General features: G+C 37.2%; 1 protein-coding gene across 1 annotated transcript in view; it reads right to left on the bottom strand.

Annotated features, from left to right (window-relative positions):
* LOC139139242 (insulin-like growth factor 1 receptor) overlaps positions 1–20261 on the bottom strand; it is a 156918-nt gene extending 136657 nt beyond the window's left edge. Inside the window, exons 1-10 of the mRNA XM_070708086.1 lie at positions 20161–20261; positions 19712–19813; positions 15166–15289; positions 11745–11902; positions 10912–11140; positions 10356–10484; positions 6510–6690; positions 6068–6192; positions 2178–2303; positions 1630–1872 (exon numbers count right to left, since the gene is read on the bottom strand). Coding sequence (XP_070564187.1) covers positions 1630–1872; positions 2178–2303; positions 6068–6192; positions 6510–6690; positions 10356–10484; positions 10912–11140; positions 11745–11846 — 1135 coding nt within the window. The 5' untranslated portion in view covers positions 11847–11902; positions 15166–15289; positions 19712–19813; positions 20161–20261. The remainder of the gene's footprint in view (positions 1–1629; positions 1873–2177; positions 2304–6067; positions 6193–6509; positions 6691–10355; positions 10485–10911; positions 11141–11744; positions 11903–15165; positions 15290–19711; positions 19814–20160) is intronic.
* Positions 20262–24123: the final 3862 nt, after the last annotated feature.

The raw sequence follows: 24123 nt of genomic DNA, 5'->3' as shown, positions 1-24123 counted from the left end.
TTGTCTGCTTGTGTGTCTGTTGTATCGGAATGATTTCTCATCAATGCAAACTGATAAACTCATGTTTCATGTTCTACAGAAAGAGATAATAGTAATGTTTGTTGAAGTTGTCTGTGAAACATCCATTTATATGGTTCGAATACTGATTAGAATAAAATTTATCTATCAGACAAATTTTACTAGATGTGGCTAGTGCAGTCGTGTTTACCAAATAACCCCAAATATAATAGCAGATTATGAAAACAAAAGAGTAAAAATACCAGATGCACTAAAATGATTTTTCCGACAGCTTTCAAAATGGCTTTAGTTCTAAGGATGGTCTTCGATAGAATTTATACAAATAGAGTAAATATGCTAAATGTATGTGAATGTTTGAGATTTCTTCAACATTATTCTGTAATCAAATCTAGGACAGTTCTTGGATTCGGTTTAACATGCGATTATGAAGGTTTAACTAATCAGACAATTTGAAAATCTAAATTTCTCTATACAGCTTTTGTGATAGCATCTAGGTTTGTGAATAGGTTGCTCGGGATGATTTAATTCAGACAAATAAACTAAAAAATTTAACATGGATTTAACAGATTTTTTCTAATTTTCCGTCAAATGCTTTCTTCTCTGACACAACTTACATGGCACTTTTGAAATTTTGTCCCTAAATATTACTTTCTTTTGATCTAAAGCTATTCACTTTGCTCTTGTTAAATAATTTTACCAAATTGTCAATTTTGGTCAAAACTACGCCATTTATGCTACTGAATTTTCTATTTTTGAATGTTTTGTCCAAAAATCGTCAGAATATCTGTACTGCTTCTCCACGTAATTTGCATGTGTTGTACTTCGATTTAGCTATTTCTCCCCATTCATATTGTAATAGAATTATCGATTTCATTTGAAGTAGTCAATATTACAATCCAATGATGCAGACTCATCTAGGTAGACATACTATACTCTTGTAGCCAAATACTTTGTACTGCGCGGGAGAATTATTTCTCCATCCAGAGCTTTATCAACTGTGCTGATAACATCCTTAACAAAGTCGGCTGGGTAGTAGTCGAAAGTTCTGGATAGAGAAATAATTTTCCGGTGCAGTACAAAGTATTTAGCTACAAGAAAATATTACAATCATTTGGGAGGAGAATTAGAACTTGCAATTGGCATACCAAAGAAAAAAAATCATCAAAAGTTAGCATTACTGGCCCTTTAAACTAGTTTGCATATCAAATAGAGGTCAGAGTTCAGTTTATTGCGTTTCAAGGTCTCCGGTCCAAATGCAAGTGGGGGATTACAGAAGTGTTTTAGAAAATAAACATACAAATCTAAGTAATACCGAATAGCGTCAGATTGTTTTTCTTTGTTTACAGTAAAAATCACCGTGCAGCTATAACTTCTTGAAGGTCACTTATTTAAACCTCTTAGCACAGCAAGATGTAAGTTTTCTTTAGAAAAACGGAGGCACATCTAGTTTATCTCTGGTTTATTGAAAGACTTTGCAAGGGTAGGGAGCAACGTTGCTGAATTAAAGGAACGGAGTTAGTATTTTATCGTGAATTGTCTAACGAAGACAGGTAGGAATTTGTTTCACAAGAGCATATCATTCTGGTGAAATTTACTTGTAAAATCACTGACCTTTGACTCTCACCATAAAAGTACATGTGTTTGAGTTATTCCAACGATCGAACACAGAGATAACGACCATAGTGTCGCCAACAGGGAAGAGCTGACCCGATTCATGGGTAGACTGAATACTCTTTATTCCACCGTTGTCAGATGCTCTTAGTGGTAGCCAGGTCACGTTTGTCAGGTCGGAGGCTCTATGAACCAATCTTGTTATGATAGTTGGACAATTATGGATGAACGGCTGCAGGGAGTCTGGTAAAATATAATCGTATGTGAAGAAGCAAGCGCACGAAAAGTGGTCTCTCGTACACTGCAATGCTTTTCACAGTGCTCAAAAAGCAAGTAGATTGTACAATAATATGGTCGGTTTAAATCTTCTTGTTTAAACTACGTTTGATTACATGCCTCACACACAAAGTCAAAAACACCAGACAGCAAATCTTGATGCCATTACAAAGTCTTACACAATACGAATGGAAACACTGAAACTATAGTAACTTTTGTGAAAACATTTCTTACTTGAAAAGCCTATTTTCGTCTAATATGAGTGTACTTACCTCTGTCGCAATTTGCTCCAGTCCAACCTCGTATACACTGGCATCCATACGATTGTGTACATTTATTGGCATGAACACAGTCACAGTTCTTGTTGCAATTATCTCCCCAAAGGTTGTCCAGGCAACCTGTTGAAACGATGCATTTAAGGGTAACTTTTGCACGGACCATCGGGACAGTTGAAATCCTCAATCCGCATTTCCCTCCATTTCAAATCATATATTCTGCTAATAGTCGACGTAAAGACTCATTTTGAATCCTACCGGAAAGAAAAACTTTCCACACTATTTTTTGCGACAATCAACAGCTAAGTTTCTTTCCTAACTAGTAGAACCTTGTCGCTAACGGGCAATTTTGTTCCTGTTTAAATTAACTTGTGACTCCTACTAAAATGTTAGGGTAAGTGTAAGTAGGGTATAAGAAAATTGTTATAACTTTAAATACCTAAAGTGCTGTACACAGATAATTCAAAATGTAGAGGAGCTAAGTGTTTTACCTTCACAGTGTCTCGATCACGTGGTCTGCAAAATCACTTAAAAGCACTTAACAACACTTTTTTTCAAATAAATATTTCTTATCAAAGATGACATGAAAACCCCCATTGTATATATATTTTTGTCAAACAGCAGAGAATCTGAAGTTTTAGTATGGTGGCAATAATTTACACAAAGGAGGAAAAAGGTACGTATTTAGGGTAGAAATGATCAATCTTGGTATTTATGATGAATATTAATTAAACCTGAAACCTGATACTAATTCATGAAGTTTAATATCTCATTTTAACCTTGTGTATAAGTAAGCAAAAACGACAACTTTTATTTGCACCATCTCTTCTCATTCTTAATGGTATACAGTCACCTGAAATCTAAATATGCCCATATATGGTCAAAGGGGCGGTCCTTGGTATTCAAAATGCCCATGTGAGGGCGCTGTTTTAAAAAAGCGGCGACCCGCTTAAAATTTACTCTTTCCATGGTAACTATGGCAAAATTGGAACAAGTGACAGTATACCTTTAAATGACAAAAGTTGAATGGCTGACATTCAAAAACAGTAATTAAAATCATGATAAGCAAAATTGACATGGCTTTTATTTAAAATAGAAGTCTATTTAAAATGTTGAAAACAAGAGAAAAAGAAGCCAGGAAATCGGGTAATTGTCATTAAATGTACATAAATTTACATCCAACTTAATGCTGTTTGACATGATAAACGATGAACCCAACCAATATCTCACTTAATGTTATGTATAGAAATTCTTGAGAATAAATGCATCTTTACAAAAAAAGAGGTTTTGGGCAAAAGACGCTGTGTTATGTTTTCATACTTTAAGGAGGACGCATTTTAACCAGTTTACATGACTGAACGCTTCAAATAAATCGTCTTCTTCGTAAGACGATGTTCTGACATTTAGTCCGACAGTTAAGATGATGCGCCCTTTCAATACGGTTTTGTTCTACCACCTGTTGGGGGCTGAAAGTTTTCACCAGATTAGTTTTGTGAAAATTGAAACTCTAATTTTTCCTCATACAGTTGACCGGGTGTGGCGGCCATTTTTGAATTTCAAGTATTGTTAATAATGGATTATTTGTTTCTCAAGTACCAAAAGCTACGGTAACCTCATGGAATGATTTAGCAAAAGTTTTCAGTTTTGAGGTGCGAAATACCTTAAAGGGAAACCTAAGTCAAGCGACATTGACCGTTTATCCCTTCCAAAATCACACTTGAATAAAATGCAGCTCAAATTTGCAACATAATTGCACGCGCCGACGACTACGGAGCGACGAAAAGAGACATTGAAGTAGACGACATTTATGGAAATGAGCTCGGAATCCCATGGGCGCGAAAGGGCTCATGGGAGGAGCGTGCGGGACGTCATCGGCGATACACGAACGTGTGTGACAACCTACCAAAGCATTGGAGTCTATGACTGCAGGAGTGCAGTTCTGCACGTTACGACTGTCAATAGCATAAAAAATAGTTAACTGTTGTTCAGTTGAGTGCAAAAATCACTCAGGGAAGAACAAACGGAGTCAGCTTTTACCGTCTTCCCACAGAACAGCTTTTTCGAAGACAGTGGCTAAAGAAAGTCGGGCGAGTTTAAAAATCTGTAAAAGATAAACGTTATGTTCTAATTCTTTCAGGATGATTGTTTTATAAGGGATTTCGCGATTCTGATACCGATACAAGACGATACTACACAATGCGGTTCGTATCTTGACATGCTGAGTCAGCCTACTATCGCCGGTTTTAACCAGATAAATATTAATATTGGCGATTTCGGGACTCTAAAATCCTCGGAAGACGAAACTACACAAAGCGTCTCTTATCTTGACATCCCGGGTCTGCCAAATCTCCGATATATAACCAATAAATATAGGCAATTTCGGGACTATACCTTGTAATATTGATATTACAAGATATTGGAATGACTTTTTGCCTACTGTGTATCGGCACGCTGGGTGTGAGAAACCGCCGATATTATATTTACCCGATAAATATCAATTGCGCCGGAACTCCTAGGCTAATATCGATACCAGACGATCCTAGATTTACTTGCACTGTATGGTGTTGGCATGCCGGGTCTACGAAATCACGGATATTTATCCGATAAATATCGGCGACTTAGGACTTTAACTCTGATACTGGACGATACTTTGTCAAATTGTGGGTAAATATCCGATGTATATCAGAGATTTCACCACCTAACAGATCTGACCACCCTGATACCTCTGTCCGACTCTTAGTTCAAAAATAGCATCCATGGCCGGAAGTCAAGAATACTGTATGTTTTACATTATTAGATTAATTATTAATGCACGAAATACATTTTTCACATGTAGGCCTAAAGCATTTTTTTCATTAAATGTCCCTCGGGACTTCGTCGAGAGGGCCGATCGGATATCATCGGGACTCGGGAGGCCCTTGCACAAATTACATTCTTTACATGTAAACATTTTTACTTGGCGATCGGGACTTGAACAGAGGACATATCGGAAATCATCGGGAGTTTGGGCTGGTCTTGTATGAAACACAGTCCTTACAACAAGCTTTAAGACGATACTAATTTTTTAAATAGCGGGCAAATATTCATTATATCGGCGATTTCATCACTTTGTAGATCTGAGTAAGTCCGACTTCCTAAGTTCGACACCAGCTTCGAAAAACAGACGACACTATAATAGATTTGTCAAATCGCGAATAAATATTTTCTGATACGTATCGGAGATTTCGTAACCTTAAAGATCTGGCCAGGCTCGGCTTGCACGGTAACACATACAATCAGTCAATCATTCCGTATCATTCACGAACCAAAAATTAATTTTAAGCGACTGATACAGAAGACTCTGTTTTAGAAACGTAGCGTTGAAGGATCGCAGGGTCACTCAGTGTCTCCAATCCAGTTCGGGGTCTGTACAAGCACAGTGACTCCCTCCGCTGAATCATACACAAAACGCAAGCAACCAAGATATGAACGATGTTTTGAGATGCTTTCTAATTATTACATATCTTGGACAGGCTCAAATTATTCTGGTTTGATTTCAGTCAGGGAAAAGTAATACTCGATGTCAGAAATATCGCTGTCCGAACTCTCCATAGTCGTCTTACGAACGCGCTGAACTGTTCACAGTACTCCTCCAGCTGCAAGCTACAATCGTCTGTATCGCCGATGACGTCACGCACGCTTCTCCCATGAGCCCTTTCGCGCCCATGGTATTCCGGGTCATTTCCATAAATGTCGTCTACTTGAACTTCTCTTTTCGTCGCGCCGTAGTCGTCAGCGCGTGCAATTATGTTGCAAATTTGAGCTGCATTTTACTCAAGGGTGATTTTGGAAGGGATAAACTGTCAAAGTCGCTTGACTTAGGTTTCCCTTTAAATCGTATATGTTACCTTTTACATCAATCCGTAATGAATTTGATTTGAAGTAGGCGTCTTTGTCATAGCCATACGCAATGCATCTGTACTTTCCGGAATCTTCATATGTTGCATTTGGTATCGTGACCATCGTTACCATTCTGAAGTTCAGATAATACAAAGTGTAAGTATACAAACTGTAAGTAACTTGACGCCCCGGCAGCTCTAGTTAACCGTTAACTAGGTCTGTCTGACAGTCTTTGATAAAGAATACAGCCTGCCAAATGCATTATCAGAATATTTTATAGCGGGCTACAGATTTGACATGTAAGCACTGTTTTATTGTATATTAATGTGAAACTTTAAACATTTGGGCAGACTAGGTCAGTCTCGCCATAGAACCGGACACAATGTGCACGATAGCTCGAGTGGTAGCAAACATATGTGAATTTCGATGTAAGCACATTAGCGTACCTACCTGTTATAAGGCTTCGTTACTGTTCCCCCACGACTGGTAATGTTAAGTAAATTACCGTTGTGTTCCAGATCGACATCCCTGTAAGTATTCATAATATTTTTGTAGACGCACATCAAACTGATGGCCCCATGTATAGGTACTGCACTCGACGTAACAGATAATCTGACTTCTGGTGCTTCGGCTGAAATTTGTGGTGGGTAAAATAATTTTTTTAAATGTCGAAAGTATAAGACAGAAAAATAGGCAAGTGCAGGATCATATTGATATCGATTTAACGAAATAATTACTTCAAGTACAAAGTAATAACATCTGTTAGTTAAAGTTCCATTAGCTGTATCTTCTGGCGATTGTTCCGTTAGTTTTGATTGAAATGATCACTGGCTCATGTTGAAAAGCCTGTCAAATAACAGCGAATCGCATATTATTCGGAAACATTACGTGCCCTACAACTAAATAACATGTGATTTTACGACGAAAATTTCAATTTTTGTCCGGACAGAAATACAAACTCTGTTGACACGCGGATTGCAATGTAGCCATTCTTCTGCACCTGTGCGAGCCATTTACAGCAATTTCAAAATAAATATTCATTACTTATGCCCGGTACTTACGTCGTAGTCCATTGTCCGAGCACGTTGCGTAGCCAGATGTCTGGCAATCCACAACGCAATGTTGTTTTGATCCCGCAATAAGCGTGAACTTGTACATGCCAGACGTCAACAAACGAACTCGGAAGGGCAACACGTTTGAACAAAAATTAGCAGTTTTATGTGGCTATAACATCACTAATCATGTTTGTTTCTTCGTAAAACAACATTTTGCAACAAATATGAGCCTCCAACATGGAATTTTCCGAGGTAAAAAATGGTCAAAAGTTACAAATAATGGCTCTTTAAGTTTCATGCAACTATATGTAATTACTTTTTATACCTAAAGTATTACTATATATATATATATATATATATATATATATATATATATATATATATATATATATATATATATATATATCTGTGTATGTGTGTGTGTGGGCACATAGGTCTATGAAATGTTTATGCGTATATTATTGAGAATATGAGTAAATGTCGTGTTTTCTAAAGGTATATATTAAGTAACATGAGAGAAAATGCCGAGAGAGTTTGACCGGTTGACCTCGCTGTTAATTTTATGCAGGAAATTACAATAACAATGCTTGGTCGAATGACGTATTGCCTTGAGGGCGGGATAGCCAGTGGTATAGGGGGAGGAGTACCTTCAAGATAGTGATAAGTGGTGCGGATTACCGTCGCCTAGGTGTCTGGCGTATACGCGTGCCAAAAGACACCTATGGTTGATTTTTGGTTGACCAGTCTGATGGCACAGTTGCAAATACCTGGACTGAACTATTCTGTATTTTGTAGGTGTCGTTGGCACTTTGACAATAAAAGTAAAGATGCACACATATTGAGTTTATTGTCTTGTTTATGAGCGGCCAGTATTTCCAACGGCATAAATTGTGTGCATTTGCCCTAGAATAAATTTCGAATAAAACAAGCTCGACGTACACTTAATTGCCCCAAAGAGCCATGGAATCGCCCGACTTCGATATGAGCCTACAGAAATTTCAAAATGCCAGATGACTTTATTTTTATAAACATAGACAGTATAGCGAGAACTGTCTATGGTAGAAGAGAAGAGAAGAGTTCAATGGCTCAATGGCTCCCCCAAGTGTTTACACGACCGAAAGTGCGAGGTAAGTTGATATTGTACACTTTAAAAATGCGATACGTTATCTCGTCACATGCCGCACCCGTCCTTTACATTTGTTTGGTTTTTTTTTTTCAATTACTGTTTGTCAGTGATTTTATATGGCAAGAGCCATCTTCGGCATCCAAAAACCATTTTTTGGCTTTTTATGTCTACCCGTTTTGTTAATGTTGTTGATGATGATTTATTGTTGGTGGTAGCGGTGGCAGTATTGCTGTTTTTATCCCTGAAGTTATTGGTTTTATAGTTCTGGTGTCAAACTTCGAATAAATTGCCAAGTACCTTGACCAAAACCTAAGTGCCCGCTATTGATATGCGTCATAAGGTAACAAGTGAGAACGGCCCCCACGCCTCGTCCGAGAAAACGGCCCCGCGGCAGCACGTGAATCGTCGCGATGACAAAGCCTGCTTGTACCAGGCAAACGAATTTCAATAAAAAGTAATAGCAAAAAGCGAAGCCGTAGCTGCACAGACTATATTCTGTGTTCGATGACAAGAAAGTAATCAATCGAGTATGCAAAATACACGTGTAGCTTAGTTTTGACAGCGATCCCTGGCGACAGGGCTCTGGTGCGGAGACACAAAGCTCGCTTTGGTTTACTTGATCTAGCGTCTTTTCCCGCTGTGCCACCCACATAAAATATAATTATTAAGATGAATGTTTGGATACAAATCTAAGTTTTCAAGGGTCGGATGGGAGGCTTTCATTTCGTAGTGAGGCGGGTTAAGTTGCGTTGCCAAACTTTATTGTGAGGCCGTTTTTGGTGTGTGGCCGTCCCCGTCTCGGGGCTGTTCTCGGAGCGGGACCGTTTTCTCTGGTTTTCCGTCAATGTTTTCCACCACGGACAAATGGTAACAACACTGAACAAAACCTGAATTATATGCTTGTCAAACCAGTTTGTGTCAGTGCCGCCTGTCACGCGCACCACCCAAAAGTTTGACCGTCACTTAATATCGAACAGTATTCAAAGAAACAGTCCTACTAATTACTGCCGTCCCTGCCCTTCATTCTTCAAGCAATGCCCGTCACGAAATTGGCCTTTTCAATACAGTAATAGGTCGATATTTTAATATTCCACAACATTTGTTTGTGATATAAACTAATAAAATCATAGTCCAGGGCCCCCAAACCGCCGATCGATTTACGACCCGATAGTTATGCCGCTGACGCTGATATTCACCGTTGGTTGCCTGTGTGTGCGTACATGGACAGTCTACATAGCCCTTGAATGTGGTCTCGGTTTGATCAAACTTACAATTAAGGAGTATATATCAAAACAGATAATGATTTGTGTTTTCACATGGATTCACAAAAAGTTTCGCCCCGGTGTTCATTTTGGCCCTGGAATTCCATCTACCCACCCTTTGCAGAGTAGTAAGCTTATTGGGCAAGTAAACATGGATGCGCCGGTGCGATTCAACGATCAACCTGTATATCGGATCGAAAGTCAAAAATTTTACGGCTCGGACTATGATTTTACAAGTGTATATAGAAAGTATAAGGCGCGGGGTATTATATATTGACTGATTACTGTAGCTATGATAGGCTACATTCAGGACGGGCAGCGACGGTCAGTAATTAGTAGGCAAAACAGGTGGTTTTCACCGTGGGCAGAACTCGGTGCAATGATACTGAACATTAATAGTAAGCCCGTCACCTTGAAGGTAATACTGTAAGTGAAACAAGGACTTCAAACGCACGATGATACAAACGACACCACAAGTGAAACGTACACATAGAAATACACGCGTTCCTACGTTGTGCCCACCCGGGCCACGCGATTAAAATATGACTGATCTGGATAGTGTAAATTGGGTCGGTAAACAGTCAATTAATAGTTTAATTGACTACCTGTGTGATTGGCAGGTCGGTCCAACGACGCATATGCAAAGCAGGCCAAAAGACAAAAGCCCCCAAAGTTATTGACAGCTGGCCAGGGGTCACCATGAATACGTAATGAAGCTTCACTACGCAGAAACTGCGTAGTCAAGCCCTTCTTAACCGGTCAAACTCTCTCGGCATTTTCCGGCATGAATAGGATACTTTGCACATTGCTGCACACTGTCACTATGGTAAGTGTCGGACACTTCTGTACTCACGGATGTCACAGGCTGCTCCCTGCCATCCTGGCAAACATTTGCAAGCACCGTTCCATGCATGACACGTTGCATCGTTCTTGCAAATGCAATTCCTGTCGCATCTGGCTCCAAACGTACCATGAGGACAACCTGAAAGAACAAAATTTTCCATAGTTTTGATTAATTTGCGTGCGTGTAATGTGTGCTGGCGTGCATGTACGTGTGTTTGTATGTGTATGTTTGTATGTGTGTTTGTTTGCGTTTGTGCGAGTTCTATCTGTGTAATAGCTTAAGATCAAAAAGCGTCTTAAGAGTCTGATCGAGTCGTCTGTCGCTGGCGTTTTCCATTTGTCCTCATTTTGATGAATGGCAAATATGCTATATATAAAGAGAAAGGAAACCAGCTTTTCCATTTTCTAGTTTCTGTATTATGATTTTTTATAAAGAACGTTTATCAGTAAAGTTTTTCCAGAAAAAAGTGAACAATGATGTAAAGACTAAAGCTCAGTGTGCCGTTCTTCTCACGGTATACAATATTTTGGAAAGATATAACACTCATGGAGTCTGCGATACCCACCGATGATTTTACTTCGTAATGATGTAATTGTTAAAAATGGCAAGGGATTGGTCTGACTGTTCGTCTCTTGTCTTAGCAAAACGTTCAACTTTAATCCAATATTAGCGTCTATTCCCTTGACAGTAAATTCAACAAACATTGTTTCGGAAGCATAATCATCATAGGTCTTTGATAATCTTCCGGATGATAAAATTTGTTTCATCAAATTGTTTGCTTTCGGGTATTTCCACTGCAAGAGTAAAAAAAGCTTCAAAACACTCGAATATTACGAAAACAATGAAACTAAGAGACTTTGAAGACAAAGGGTCAGTAGTTGTAACGTTCGAATGTTTCCCAATATTTGTGTTTCACTGTCAAATACACTTTCATGTTTTACTCCCGAAAGCACGAGGAGAGACGAAGTGTTTAGCTAAGCAAGCACATGTGTACACTGCATTATTATCAAAATTATGTAAAATCTGGTCTAGACTAGAATTCAAATCTCGACAAAAGCAGTGCATTTTATTGATGAGTAAAATAATTGGTATTTCAATATGCTTTTGGAAGTAGAACAATAATTTGCTATTGACATACAAAACACATGTTACTGATTGAAAAAAATCATCAAAATTGAGAGCTACTGGCCCTTTTTACTATGTTTGATAGTAAGAATTAACTGGCCAGGTAACATTCATACACATTTTAAAGGATTTTTAAGTGGGCCATCATGTCGTTTGCAGTTTAAACAGACGTAACATGATTAGAGACATTGAGGATAAAATTGTTGGAGCAACAGTTTGTATTTAGGGGAAGCTTGCCGAACTTTTGATAATCTTTGGGTCGATCTTGCTTGCCTCGTACGCAGTTACTCGGAAATGTTCGGATTCAGTTCCATTTATCCTTAATTCCTCCACGTCTCCAGTAACTAAGTTTGTCACGGTCGCTACGGTGTTCATTATGTCAAAATCGGGAGGATATCTGCGCTGAGGTGCCGAGCTTATGAAGAGGGAACCTGCGAAAAAAGGTCAAATTTTAGTTCATAATCTTGATGATAATGATGATGATGATGATGATGATAATGATGATGATGATGATGATGACGACGACGGAACGCGTAAGCCACTTTGAGTTTCTCTGCGTTGCGTTCTCGCTATGCTATGACTTCGCTAGCTGCGTCTTGTATAGTTTGCTGGTATTAGGATGCGCAATTGAGTTCAGTGCGCACAGTCACGCCTTGGGTTAGACTCCAGTGCATTCTCAAATCTCGACCGTTCTTTTATGAAAACGCGCCTAGGGAACGTCTCCGATTGTCGCATATGTTCAAAAAGTGAAATTCGTTCTTTAACGGTGGAAGGGGTTTGACCTCTATTCAGTTAGTGAACTTCGATTTCGCACTTTTATTTTGTGATCACAAGTTCTTTGTGTATAAAAATAAATAAAAAACTGCACACTCGTGCCAACATATTTTACACTGTTTCCAACTCGTTCGTGTCACAAACACATTAACATTGTATCCCAAACATTTCATTCATTAAATTATAAAGATATCAAAAAGTATCTTTTAAATGCCCTATAAGCGTCCGCTTGCTCTAGCCACACCTTGTTATTTCACTCTCACTGTGTTGACGAAACATCACTGAATACTGTAGTCTTCACGAGACGCATAATGCTCAGTTAACTTAAAATATCGTAAAAACACTCCATATAGCAGGACAAATGACTCTATTTTGTAAACTAGTCGCTGCCTTAAAGCAATTCTTCTCCTAATGCACCGTAATGCATATGGCTACAAAAAAATTGTGGAAGCCTACAAGTTTGTACACCAGGGTTACTTGTGAACAACTGAAAAAGCACAGAGATGCACAGGAAGATTGGAATAGGGTATACATGTTTGACGCCGGAAAGCTGAAAAAATATTTGACTGACTATGGCGAGAAGAAAAGGGAACAAAAAGAAAAGGAAAGTCATGAGATGCAGAAAGGGGAAATAAATAAAATCATGACACTCTTTATGTGGCAAAACATCGCATTAGTATTCAAACTTGATAAATTACTTGACGATGTAATGTGGCCAGGGATACATATTTTTCAGTAGCTACAGCAAAATGCCACATTGTACTTGCAAGCAGACATCAACCTTTCGCACTTTTGAACTTTCGTTTAGGTGGAGGGGGTTTTGACCTTAAGGAAGGAATTTCGTTTCTTGAACTTATGCGACAATCTGAGACGATCCCTTAGTTTGACGGAAATGAGTGTCTACGGTAACAGCGCTTACAGTGAATTTTCAGGAAATCGGATTATCCGTAAAGAATGTGGTTCACAGCGCCCTCTGTCCTCGTCGAGTAACTGATTCTGGACCTAACTGGCCGTTGACGTGGCTGAAAGCCTGCAGGTTAATAACTACACTCGGATATGTCACATTGATTATTCAGAATTCTCAGCTTTTCCTCGAACGTAGAAAAGAACAGTAACAGCCTCTGGAATGGTGACTTAAGCATTACATAGATGTAGTTTACACAAAAAAATATTGTAATGTGTATGGGACTTATGACGGTCCCAGTTAAGTTGTGGGTCTTGTATAACTGAAAAGTTATGAAATATAAAAATATTGGTTTTGGTTGAGTAACTTTTACTTTTTTAAGATGTACACAAACAAGTAAAACATGTACCCCCGGCATGTACCGTAGATTAACTCTTCCTAAATAAAACATTTAGTTTATCTCTTGTCACCAAATTATGTAATCCAGAAAGAAATATCAGAGACAGTGAACCAGGTGTGAATCACAATAAAGATCATTTGTCGTTACCAAATAATGGAAAAATGTTAACCTTACTAATACTATAATCTCCTAATGATGTAAATATGCAATTTTACAAACACATTTAACTCGTTAACCTTTGACGTGTATTCCAAGTGTTTTAATGTCATGCTTACTCTCTTAAGTTTTGATAATGAAAGTACAAATGTAAAAAGACAAATTGTAGTGATACAAATTATTTTATTGGAAGCCATTGCAATTGAAATCCAAACTTCACTAAATATAGTGCAATATGAGTATCATCCTAAGATCATACTTTGATATAAATCCATCATCGAGCAAATATAATCTGTTCCAGGGATATGCAGATAACCGTCATGGGCCCAATGTATAATGTATAGGGTAGACGTGCCTCATAAGTAAACATTTTCCCATTTTTTTATTAGAAGGCTGTTACTATTGAAATTTGGAATAAATATTGTGTGTTAACTATTACTTTGATACAGTAACATAAGTTGTTGTATTCCTATCATCATGAATGGAGAGAATGAAACACACGGAGGATCATTTTTAATTCCTGGAATGTTTTTATACACTGAAACAAGGCTCTTTAGCAGGACGGATTTTTTTATTAATCAAGTGATCCCCTTGTGCTATTTGAAAACAAACATGACCCCATTTTGCACTTCACAATATCAGGTGATATTGGAAATATTTGTGTAATTGTGATGGCCTACAAAACAAGAAAAACGATACTAATTTTCTGATGGCACAAACTGGCTACAGTGCTTACAAAATGGATGCCATATTTGCAATAAGAAACATTAAATACATTTGTTATGCAAGTTTGATGAATATCCAAGTTCCTTTATCATGATTTCAAAAAATTGCAATTGTAACTAAAACGGTTGCCGTAGTATTTTTGTCCACAAAAATGGATGGCGTTTTTGATATCAGCTTCTAAAATTACCACATACTGTAAGTTTCATAAAAATCGGACACATAATTGCATTTTTTATTTCTATACTATAGTTTTTATTAATTATCATCTTTGATTATTTATTAACCTACAAAACTCAATAGGTCATGAAAACCTCTATTCACGAAGGTAGAGACATCATAAAATACACCAGAAACAATTAAATTCAAGAGATTAACAATAATAGGAAGACACACAGTTCATTGACGTTAACGACGAGACAAACAAAAGCAAACAATACAAGGAAATGAACATCACAACAACAAATAACATTAAGGAGAATTAATTAGACAAGCCTTTTAATACTGATGCCACTTTCTATCTCTCTCAAATACAAAAAAAAGGTAAAACTGTGTAACTCATTGGCTACTATTACCTGAATGACCTTTTAAAAATGTTTTCCGGGCATATTTGTAGTGTTCTCGAGATCTTTTAATGGGCGTCAACATTCCAAAGTAGTATAGCCCCTTCACTACAAGCCATTCATTTTTGCTTAAAACTACAAACGTATCAATCGGCTTCTTGATACGATACTTACATTCGGAATTACTGGCTTCTATCTGAAAGTAAGTGTCGATCCATCCGTTTGCTATTGTGTTCGCAACCTTTGATGCCCAGTCGTCAACGATTTTGTAGTCAAATAGCCAAGGCCAGTTTGGAATCTTTAAGAATAATAAATAATAAATAAATACACATTCAGGTTTAAACTGCTCAACGAGTACCAACCTCCTTCATTTGTATTGATGAATCCATCGCACACATGATGGTCACTACAGGGCCGCCAACATTGAAAGAGTTACACATATAACAAGTCATTTTCATTGACATAGTCCCCGCCAAATATGAATTTTGTAAATGTACTGCGATGAAGGTGTGGAAATGAGTTTGGAAAAAAATGCACTTTCAAGTCACCGTAAGTCCAGTAGTGGGAGATAGTCACAAGTGTGTTTTCGTATACACTTTGTCAGGGTACAAGCGTTGAAATATTTTGAAACTGCCTTGTGCCCATTTGAGTAAGTGATAATGGAAAATGAGAAGAAAAGTGGCTATGTAGGGCGCTTCACATATAATTTTGCAGAGTTACTTCGACAGGAAGGGTTACCGATGAGACTACAGTGGACTTGAAGTTGTATAATTAGGGGATCGAAATATACCTTGAAATTGATACCAATTATGACAATGTTACATTAATAACATGTTTAATGTTGCTATTGGTCATTTACCGTAGTCAGAAGCAAATATCCCAAAAATATTCATAAAAAATACGAAATGAAAAGTATTCAAACGAAATTACACATTTGAAAAGGAATTGTGAAAAGTACTTATGTCTGACCTACGAATTAAGAGTTTTAATAATTTTAATAATTTTAATAATTTTACCATTTTCAATTCATTTGCATATTTTGACAAAAGCCTGTTCAATTGACCAATTTCACATCTCGACCTTATGATGCACCTGCACATCAAATACTAAGACCGTAGGCTTCCCGGTTCGGAATTTTGTTATGTGGACATACATACATACCTACATACATACATACATACATACATACATACATACATACATACATACATACATACATACATACATACATACATGTATGCATGCAGACATACATACAGACAGACAGACAGACAGACAGACCATATGACCAGGCTACATTTCAAATGTCAAGGTGTTAAGCCATGTCAATTGAAAAACAAAGTATTATTATTCAGAATTTCTATGACCTTTGACCAGCCCTTGACCTCTACAGCTAAGCTGTGGCTATATCCTACCCTACATTATAAGAGTCTAAGACGGCTGGTGTCTATTGAACTATGGCCGGTACGGGCCACTGACCTTTGACCCTCAACTCATCCTGTATGTACCTCATTAATTATGTACATATACAATCGAGGGCTAACCAACAAGGTAGATGCCTGATTTTTCTGTGGACGGGGATGATTATGTGAGCTAAGCTTCTGCTAGAATGTCACATGACCAGGATGATCTTTGACCTTGATTCAACAAATATGCCTACAAGTATGAATAACACGATTGGAACTAATTTGGGATAATCGGATGGTAAAGTAAGGTCGTTTTAACCTGCAAATGCAAGCTTTTTTTAAAGGCCCGATAGCTGATCTTTTTCGCATTATTTATGTGATTTTACTTCCAAACTAAAACAAGTTCACGGGAATGTACTCATTGAGGGGTGTTTATACAGGTAGAATAAATTGTCCACTGGGACTGCATGTGCAATTTTGAGCAAGATAAATAATAAATGTTTGCCCAAACATAAAATGGCGCCCTCATGCAAATAAAGCAAAAACACAGTACGCAGTGCATATATGCATTGGAATCTTTACAGAAACAACAGAGTAGTCCAATATAATGCGTAGTGCTGAATGTTTTCCACCGGGACACCATATGCTTTGTTTTCGTTGTAATATCATCAATTTTAAGAATGGCGGGAAATCAAAATAACGGTTAAAATTTAAATTTGCTTGTCCAATTTTTCAGTGGTAAAAGACTATATCCTTTCAATTTGTAGAATTTAAAACCAGAGAAAAAAGAAAGCCTTTTTCAGGTCCACAAATTTCAAGAGTTACAGCTACAGGGACTTTAAGTTGCACACTTGTTTTTATGAGTAATTTGTAATATTGCAACATTCAGCTATATGGCACCAAACACTTTTGAGAAATTTGAAAAATATGAAGATCCAAATATCCCAAATTAGTTCCAATCGTGTTCAATTAGAAAAGTGCTCCAGCCTTAATATTTGGTTGGATGAGGCATTACATACTGAACCTCATTAGTTATATGTCAAATAAAATACTGATGTTGACAATTACATGTACAGAGAGGGTCAATGTTTGTTTGACGTAAAAATGAGGGAGGGTCACTTGATTCCTTTCAAACTCTTTTTGAAGGGTCACTTTTTTACGAGCAGCATCATTTTGAAAATCACCAGCCCTCCCTTCCTCTAATTTTTGTCCAGTCTCTTACTATAATAACCTAGCCCAGCACATTGCTGAATTCGTGAACACATATCGCAGGTCACCATTTCATGCATTTAGGGACCGATCAGTTTTTACGGCCGGGGGCCGGCAAAATCCAGGGGGGGTCATCATAATTTTGGAATCCGCGAAGGGTGGGGGGTCATCACTTTTTCACTGGTAGGAAAGGAGGGGGTCACCACATTTTCAAAAACATAATACCTACATTAAAGTTCACTTTTATGCCATGGCCATGATTGACCCTCTTTTTACCAGCGGGCCACCTTTGGTTGCCCACTAGAATAAAGTTGACTTCACGTAATGGCCCATGACCCTCTTAACCGGAGGGCTGCCTTTGGCGAACCACTCCAATAAAGTTTACTTTATACAATGTCCATGGACATAAGTTGTCTATGGAAATGAAGTTCAAATTGCCTTACAGTCGTCCCAATTAACAGACGTTTGCATGGATGTGGCTGAGAAGTTTGTGCTCTGGCATCTCTGCTACACGAATAAAGTGCGCCACGTACCGGAGTTCAAATCCAAACCGTGCGGGTAAATTTGACATATGGGTTTTGGTTATTTTTCAGTGGGGGGGGGGGGTGTCATCAATTTTTTTCGTCTGACAATCATTTTTTCGCGAAAAATGCAGGGGGGGTCTATATTTTTTTGAACACCGGCGACAAGATTTTGCCCCCCCCCCCGGCCGTAAAAACTGAACGGTCCCTTAGAAGGCGCAAATGGTGATTTATTTTTGTAGTAGGATCGATAAAGTTAATTGGAAATGCATCTATTTCTGGCTTAAACTGCTGAACGTGACTCATGAAAATTTGGCACGCGGCACGTGGCATGTGGCCCGTGCTTAAAATTAGGTTTGCGCCTCATAAAGGTAGTGTACACATGATTTACCAAAGTTTACTATAGTAGAGTAGACACAAATTAGACTGTCGACAGTCCCTCGTGCCTTTTCCGTCTATACGGGAGGATTCGCAAGCGTAGTGTCGAAGGCACGAGGACCGTCCTCCTTATTCATAAGATATGACATCGAGAACAGGGCGGAGGCAGAGTCATCATAATCGTTAATAAAATGCTGGCCGACAAGCGGGAGATAAAATACTTGATGAAAAAGCAGAGAAAGCAGAGAAAAAAACATAGATGTTTCAGGTTCAACCCTTCGTCAGCAACCCTTCGTGCTGACGAATGGTTGAACCCTAAACGTCTATGTTTTTATTCTCTGCGATTTTGCAAGTAAACTATGAACAATATTTTTCCAAAATAAAACTATAGCTTAATCTGTGTATTTATAGACACTTGATAATAGATATTGCTGTACTTATTAGACAAGGGTGGTTACGAGTGCATGTGTTTGAAAGATATTTGACTTTTGAATTTCACCGAAATGTTGATTCACTATACATTGTAGTCTATGAGGGAACTATGAATATTTTTTTCCAATGCAAAACTAGCTAAATCTGTGCTTTTATAAATGTTTGACAATTGATATAAATGTACGTTTTTAGAATAGGGTGTTTGAAAGACCAGATGTGAACAACAAATATGATATTGGAATTTCACCTAAGTGATTATTTATGAAGTTAAAAAAGGATTCTTTGAAAGTTCAAAGGTCAAATAAGAAAATATATGTCAACGACTGTGACATCTGGATGAGGGTCACTGTGTTTTGTGTATGAAAATTGGGGAGGGTCACTCTTTTCTTTTTCTGCAAACACATTTGAAGAGTAACTATTTTTCACCCTATAGGGCGTTTGGATGCAAAGGGTTAATGAATCAAATCAGATGAAAAACTTTGGGGTGTCACATTTTACAATTGATGACTTGGGGTCAAATTTTAGAAACTTCATTTGCAGGGGTCGATTTTTGCATTTCATTTGTCGCTTAAGTTCTACCGTCACCGGACCCTCCCCGTAAAAATGAATGCTCGCTAATTCCACTGTTACAAATACCATTTAGTGTCTACACTACGTTTTCAATTTGTCATTACGAAATCACCCGACATCTGTCGCGAGTACCTGATGTCTACAAGTTCAGAAACAATCATGGTTGCTTATTATGCAATGTATAGCAACTAAGCGACAACTTACAGTCGGCCTCTCTTGTGATTCACACGTCCTGTTGTAGTATGGCGGCCAATGATCCACATCAGCAACTTGGATATTCAACCTAAACGCTTTCGTAGCTCCGTTCTATAGTTTTACAAATAGAAAAGGCATTGGAGAAGCATGACAACCTGCTCGAGCGGGAAATTACGATTTCTGATCAATTTCGTCTCGGCCAAAGCCCTTGTTGGCCTACATGTTGTTTGATATTAAAGTAATTGACATCTGAACATAGCCTGACATTTAGACTTTGTTCATGGTTACCTTGAGTGTCAAAGTCTTACTTCATGTATATATCTTGCCAACTGGAAGATTAAATCGTTCACCGACTAGTTGATATATTGATGTCAATTTGAACTACTAAAACCATGCAGGAAAAACTACAAGCGTCCAAGCTGTCAAGGATGATCGCAGGAAGTACCATGAGCACCCACCTCTGTTGTGTGTATTGTCAAGTTAAACTCTGGGGTAGTGTCTGCTGACAGAAATGTAGCCACAATAATCCGGCTATTATCTTCGCTCACACCAAAGCGATTGTACTGCAACAGTTTAAAACAGGATTATAAAATATTGCCTTGATTTAAACCCCTTTTCTCGGAATTACAAGAAAATGATATTATTGGTAATGTAGCTAAATCTAAACGAGTCTTGGACTGTTTCCATAATAAGATATATTACTTTAACGAATAAAATATCTCCCCCATAACTATTACAGCCCCTGACGTCAGTTAGTTCCATTACCGTAAGGTGTCGGAGAACCGGCCGCTTTGTGTGCCAGCTATTGACATCCTGAGAGAAATTTAGAGAACGCTCTATACTCTAGACGAATCACTGAGGCAAATAACTATTTCCAGTTATTTGTTGTTTTATGGAACACCATTACTGTCTCCATTTTATACAAGCTTAAAGTCATGATGTCCAGTTTCATTTGACGATGACCAATCTTATATCATTACAGCTACATACGATATTGGTATGTTCAATTAAAAACCTATTATATGCATTTATCCCTCCACTTTCCGCACTTGTCATATCATCGTGTGCATTTATCACGTGAATATTTGCATATGTATTATATTTTATTTTATATTATAATAATTGCATATAAATGTGTGCATTTATCATATCATTATGTTTGTTTCTATATCAGAATATGCGTTTACCATATCCACTCTTGCCATTTGAAAATCATGATCTGCATTGCTTAAATCAATTTGAGACTGGGCATTTGTGAAATCAATAGGGGCATTTGACAAATCGATGAGAGTATTTACCGATCCCTGTATGATTGGCAACAACATTACGTGCATTTAGCAAATAGCTATCTGCAGCTAGAACGGGAAAGAGACGGAATTACAAATGGTCCAGATGATTTTAACCAAATGCACTCCATGATATGGGTAACAGTAAGCCAAAATAACATGAGTAGACGTAATTGTGCATTCTAAATGTGCATAATAATATATTCATTACAAAAAAGGCAATAGAAATCCTGGAAGAAAATAATGTTACAGTTCATAATGTTAATGTAATACTACACAGAGAGTTTTAATGATTAAATAGATATGATGATGTAGTCATTCTTTTCAGAATAAATGTACACAACGAAGTGGTCAATGATCACCGTTATTTGATAAAAACATAATATTGATTTCGCAAATGCACTTGTTTAAACAATAAACACCATGAACGTACAAAGTGACGGACGAACCCAATTATTGGCGTGATAAATGCACATGATGATATGACAATTCACATCTTGAATTGTTGGAAGCACATTATGTTTCAAATGAACACGATATAATGAATGAGAAGAAAGATATGATACATGCATACATAGATTTGGCAAATGCACAAAATGGCATAATCAATGTGCACAAACGATTCCATAAATGTCCGTAACGATGCACGAAATAGTTGTCATGATTGGATGGATTCACCCGATAATAGTACAAAACCACATTATAATGCAGTGATAAATGCATTAAATGGTCTTAAGATGCGCACAGTCATATGCTGAATGCAAATATCGATATGATAAAATATTTTCATGGTAAAAATAAAATTGGACCTTATAGTTTTTCAAATAATCTGTGTAAGACTTCATTGCCATTCGTTCCGTCTTATTTCCTAAAATTTGATGAACTGTACTTTACAAATTAATGTACCGAAGGTGGTGTGGCTGTTTGTAAACTGAATCAACTTATAGAGGCTATGTTGTTATTATATTGTACATTTACTGTACAGAAATAAGAAATTTACATTCGTGCATCATGGGTATTTATTGAATCGACATGCGTGGTGTGGCTGATAGTGAACTAGAACGACTGAGAACATGGAGAAAAGAGTTCACGATGTCCTTTCTCTTATTCCAGCATTACGAGTTCGTTGTACCAACCTTCGCCTAAAAGATCTGAGCGTGTACCTGATATTTACTAGATAGAAAGAATGATTTCGGTTTAATAGGCCGGGTTATTGGAAAAATATTTTTTCGGCCTTATTTAAGTACTGGGTTCCTTATCCATGATCCCAGATGGAATTACAATATTTCGTGTGTGGAAGATATCATAGCACTTAGTGTCTTCAATAAACTTTACTGACCTTGTTACCGAAAAAAATCTCAACAGAGGAAAAGGTTTTGAGATATTCGCCATCTAAAAATTCAGAGACGTTGAAAATTGGAATTCCTAGACCGACATCCTGCAACAACAAGATAGCAGTCATTTCAAAGGCCATCAAAATTCAAAATCAATGCAACATAATATATCATTAAAATTTTTCGGACAATTAACATTCATTTCATTTGTTGCATGGTCGACTATCCTATCCGTCGGTACAAGAAGAACCAATAGCCCATTTATAGAGATGAAAGAGTCCATAAGAAATAATGACTTTAAATAATATAACAGTATACGAACCTCGCGTATGTTAACATGAACAAATGCATCGATCGGATACGCTTTTAACAAGTCGTCATTTCCACAGGTCTTCGCACCATGTGACCCTGAAAGCAGAATGTGCAAAAGTGTCTGTACTCAAGGTTGAACGTAATGAAAATGGAAGACTTCATCAACCAGAGTAGCCAAAATCTACTAGTGTTCCAAGGTATCTTTGCCGCATGACTTGGCTTGGTAGTTATTGAACTTAACAATGAATGGCAGTGATTAATTTGAAACTCGCATGTACATGTTCGTTCATTACATAAAAAAAACAAATATAAACTGAAAATGCTCCCGTGCTTCAGTATATTTTGCGGTTGTCTCCAAACTACAACTTTTGAATTTCATTGAAACTGTTATGATCAACATTACAAACAAAATAAACTATAGATGAATTCCAAAAATTATTATGTATACAAACAAGTATACAACTATGAATTAAGCTGAAATGAAATTACTTAATTTCTTTGACTGCGTCATTGTATCACCACTTTATATAGCAAATAAAATTGCATGGCGTCAAGTCCATCAAACTATATATATTCCAAACTTTGAAAGCTTACTAAATATGCAAATTATAAATTAGCGAATGCAAAAATGTAAAATGTCCTTCACTACTATTATATAATTTTATCAATTTCGATTCATCAATTTAGATAGCACTTTCATCATTTTTGTCAAGTTATCATTTATTTTGAAAACAATCATTAATTTGCCATTCAGCTAACGCAGCAACTTTCATCAGCTTCGGTCAAATCCTTCCAGTTTAATGTATCTAATTCGAATGTTCATTTAAAGTGTGAATTATCAATAACCTGACATGAAATTTGCAAAGTGTCCTTCACTGATCATGGTCTCTTAAATATATCCACAGTAAGTTACATAAACTTTTGTAAAGTCCTTCCACTCTTATGTCCCAAATAGGGAAAGTTCATAAAATATGCAAGTTAATAACCATAGCTGGATGTAAAAAAGCTAAAAGACTTTCATTAGTATTTTATCATAATATCTTCAAAGTAATAGCAAGTTTTGTCAACTGTGATCAAGTCTATTCAGAATAAGAAAAAGTCTAGTGTGCAAATTAAGAATTTGGTGATCTGAAAGTGCTAAGCCGACTTTCCATTATATAATATAATAGTATGTATACTGTACACAGCAAGTTTCCTCAACTTTTATCAAGTCAATCCAGAGATATCCCAAATTAAGAAAGATAGTTAAATATGCAAATAAGTGATAATCTGAAGTATAATTTATATATATATCAGATATATATATATATATAAATATGCCGATTAGAAATTTACTTTCATGTCACACCTTTACATCCTCTACGGCTGATACATCCAAGTGTGATCGATCAGTCGTCCTCAAAGTATGTTTTTTTATGAATTTTTAATTATACAAATAAACAAAAATGTGAAACCTACACCAACCCAAAACTAATCAAATCATTAGAAT

This window comes from Ptychodera flava, chromosome 8 (assembly GCF_041260155.1).
Source record: "Ptychodera flava strain L36383 chromosome 8, AS_Pfla_20210202, whole genome shotgun sequence".
NCBI lineage: Eukaryota > Metazoa > Hemichordata > Enteropneusta > Ptychoderidae > Ptychodera > Ptychodera flava.
The sequence above is the reverse complement of the archived record's forward strand: the minus strand, read 5'-3'. Positions and strand labels throughout refer to the sequence as shown.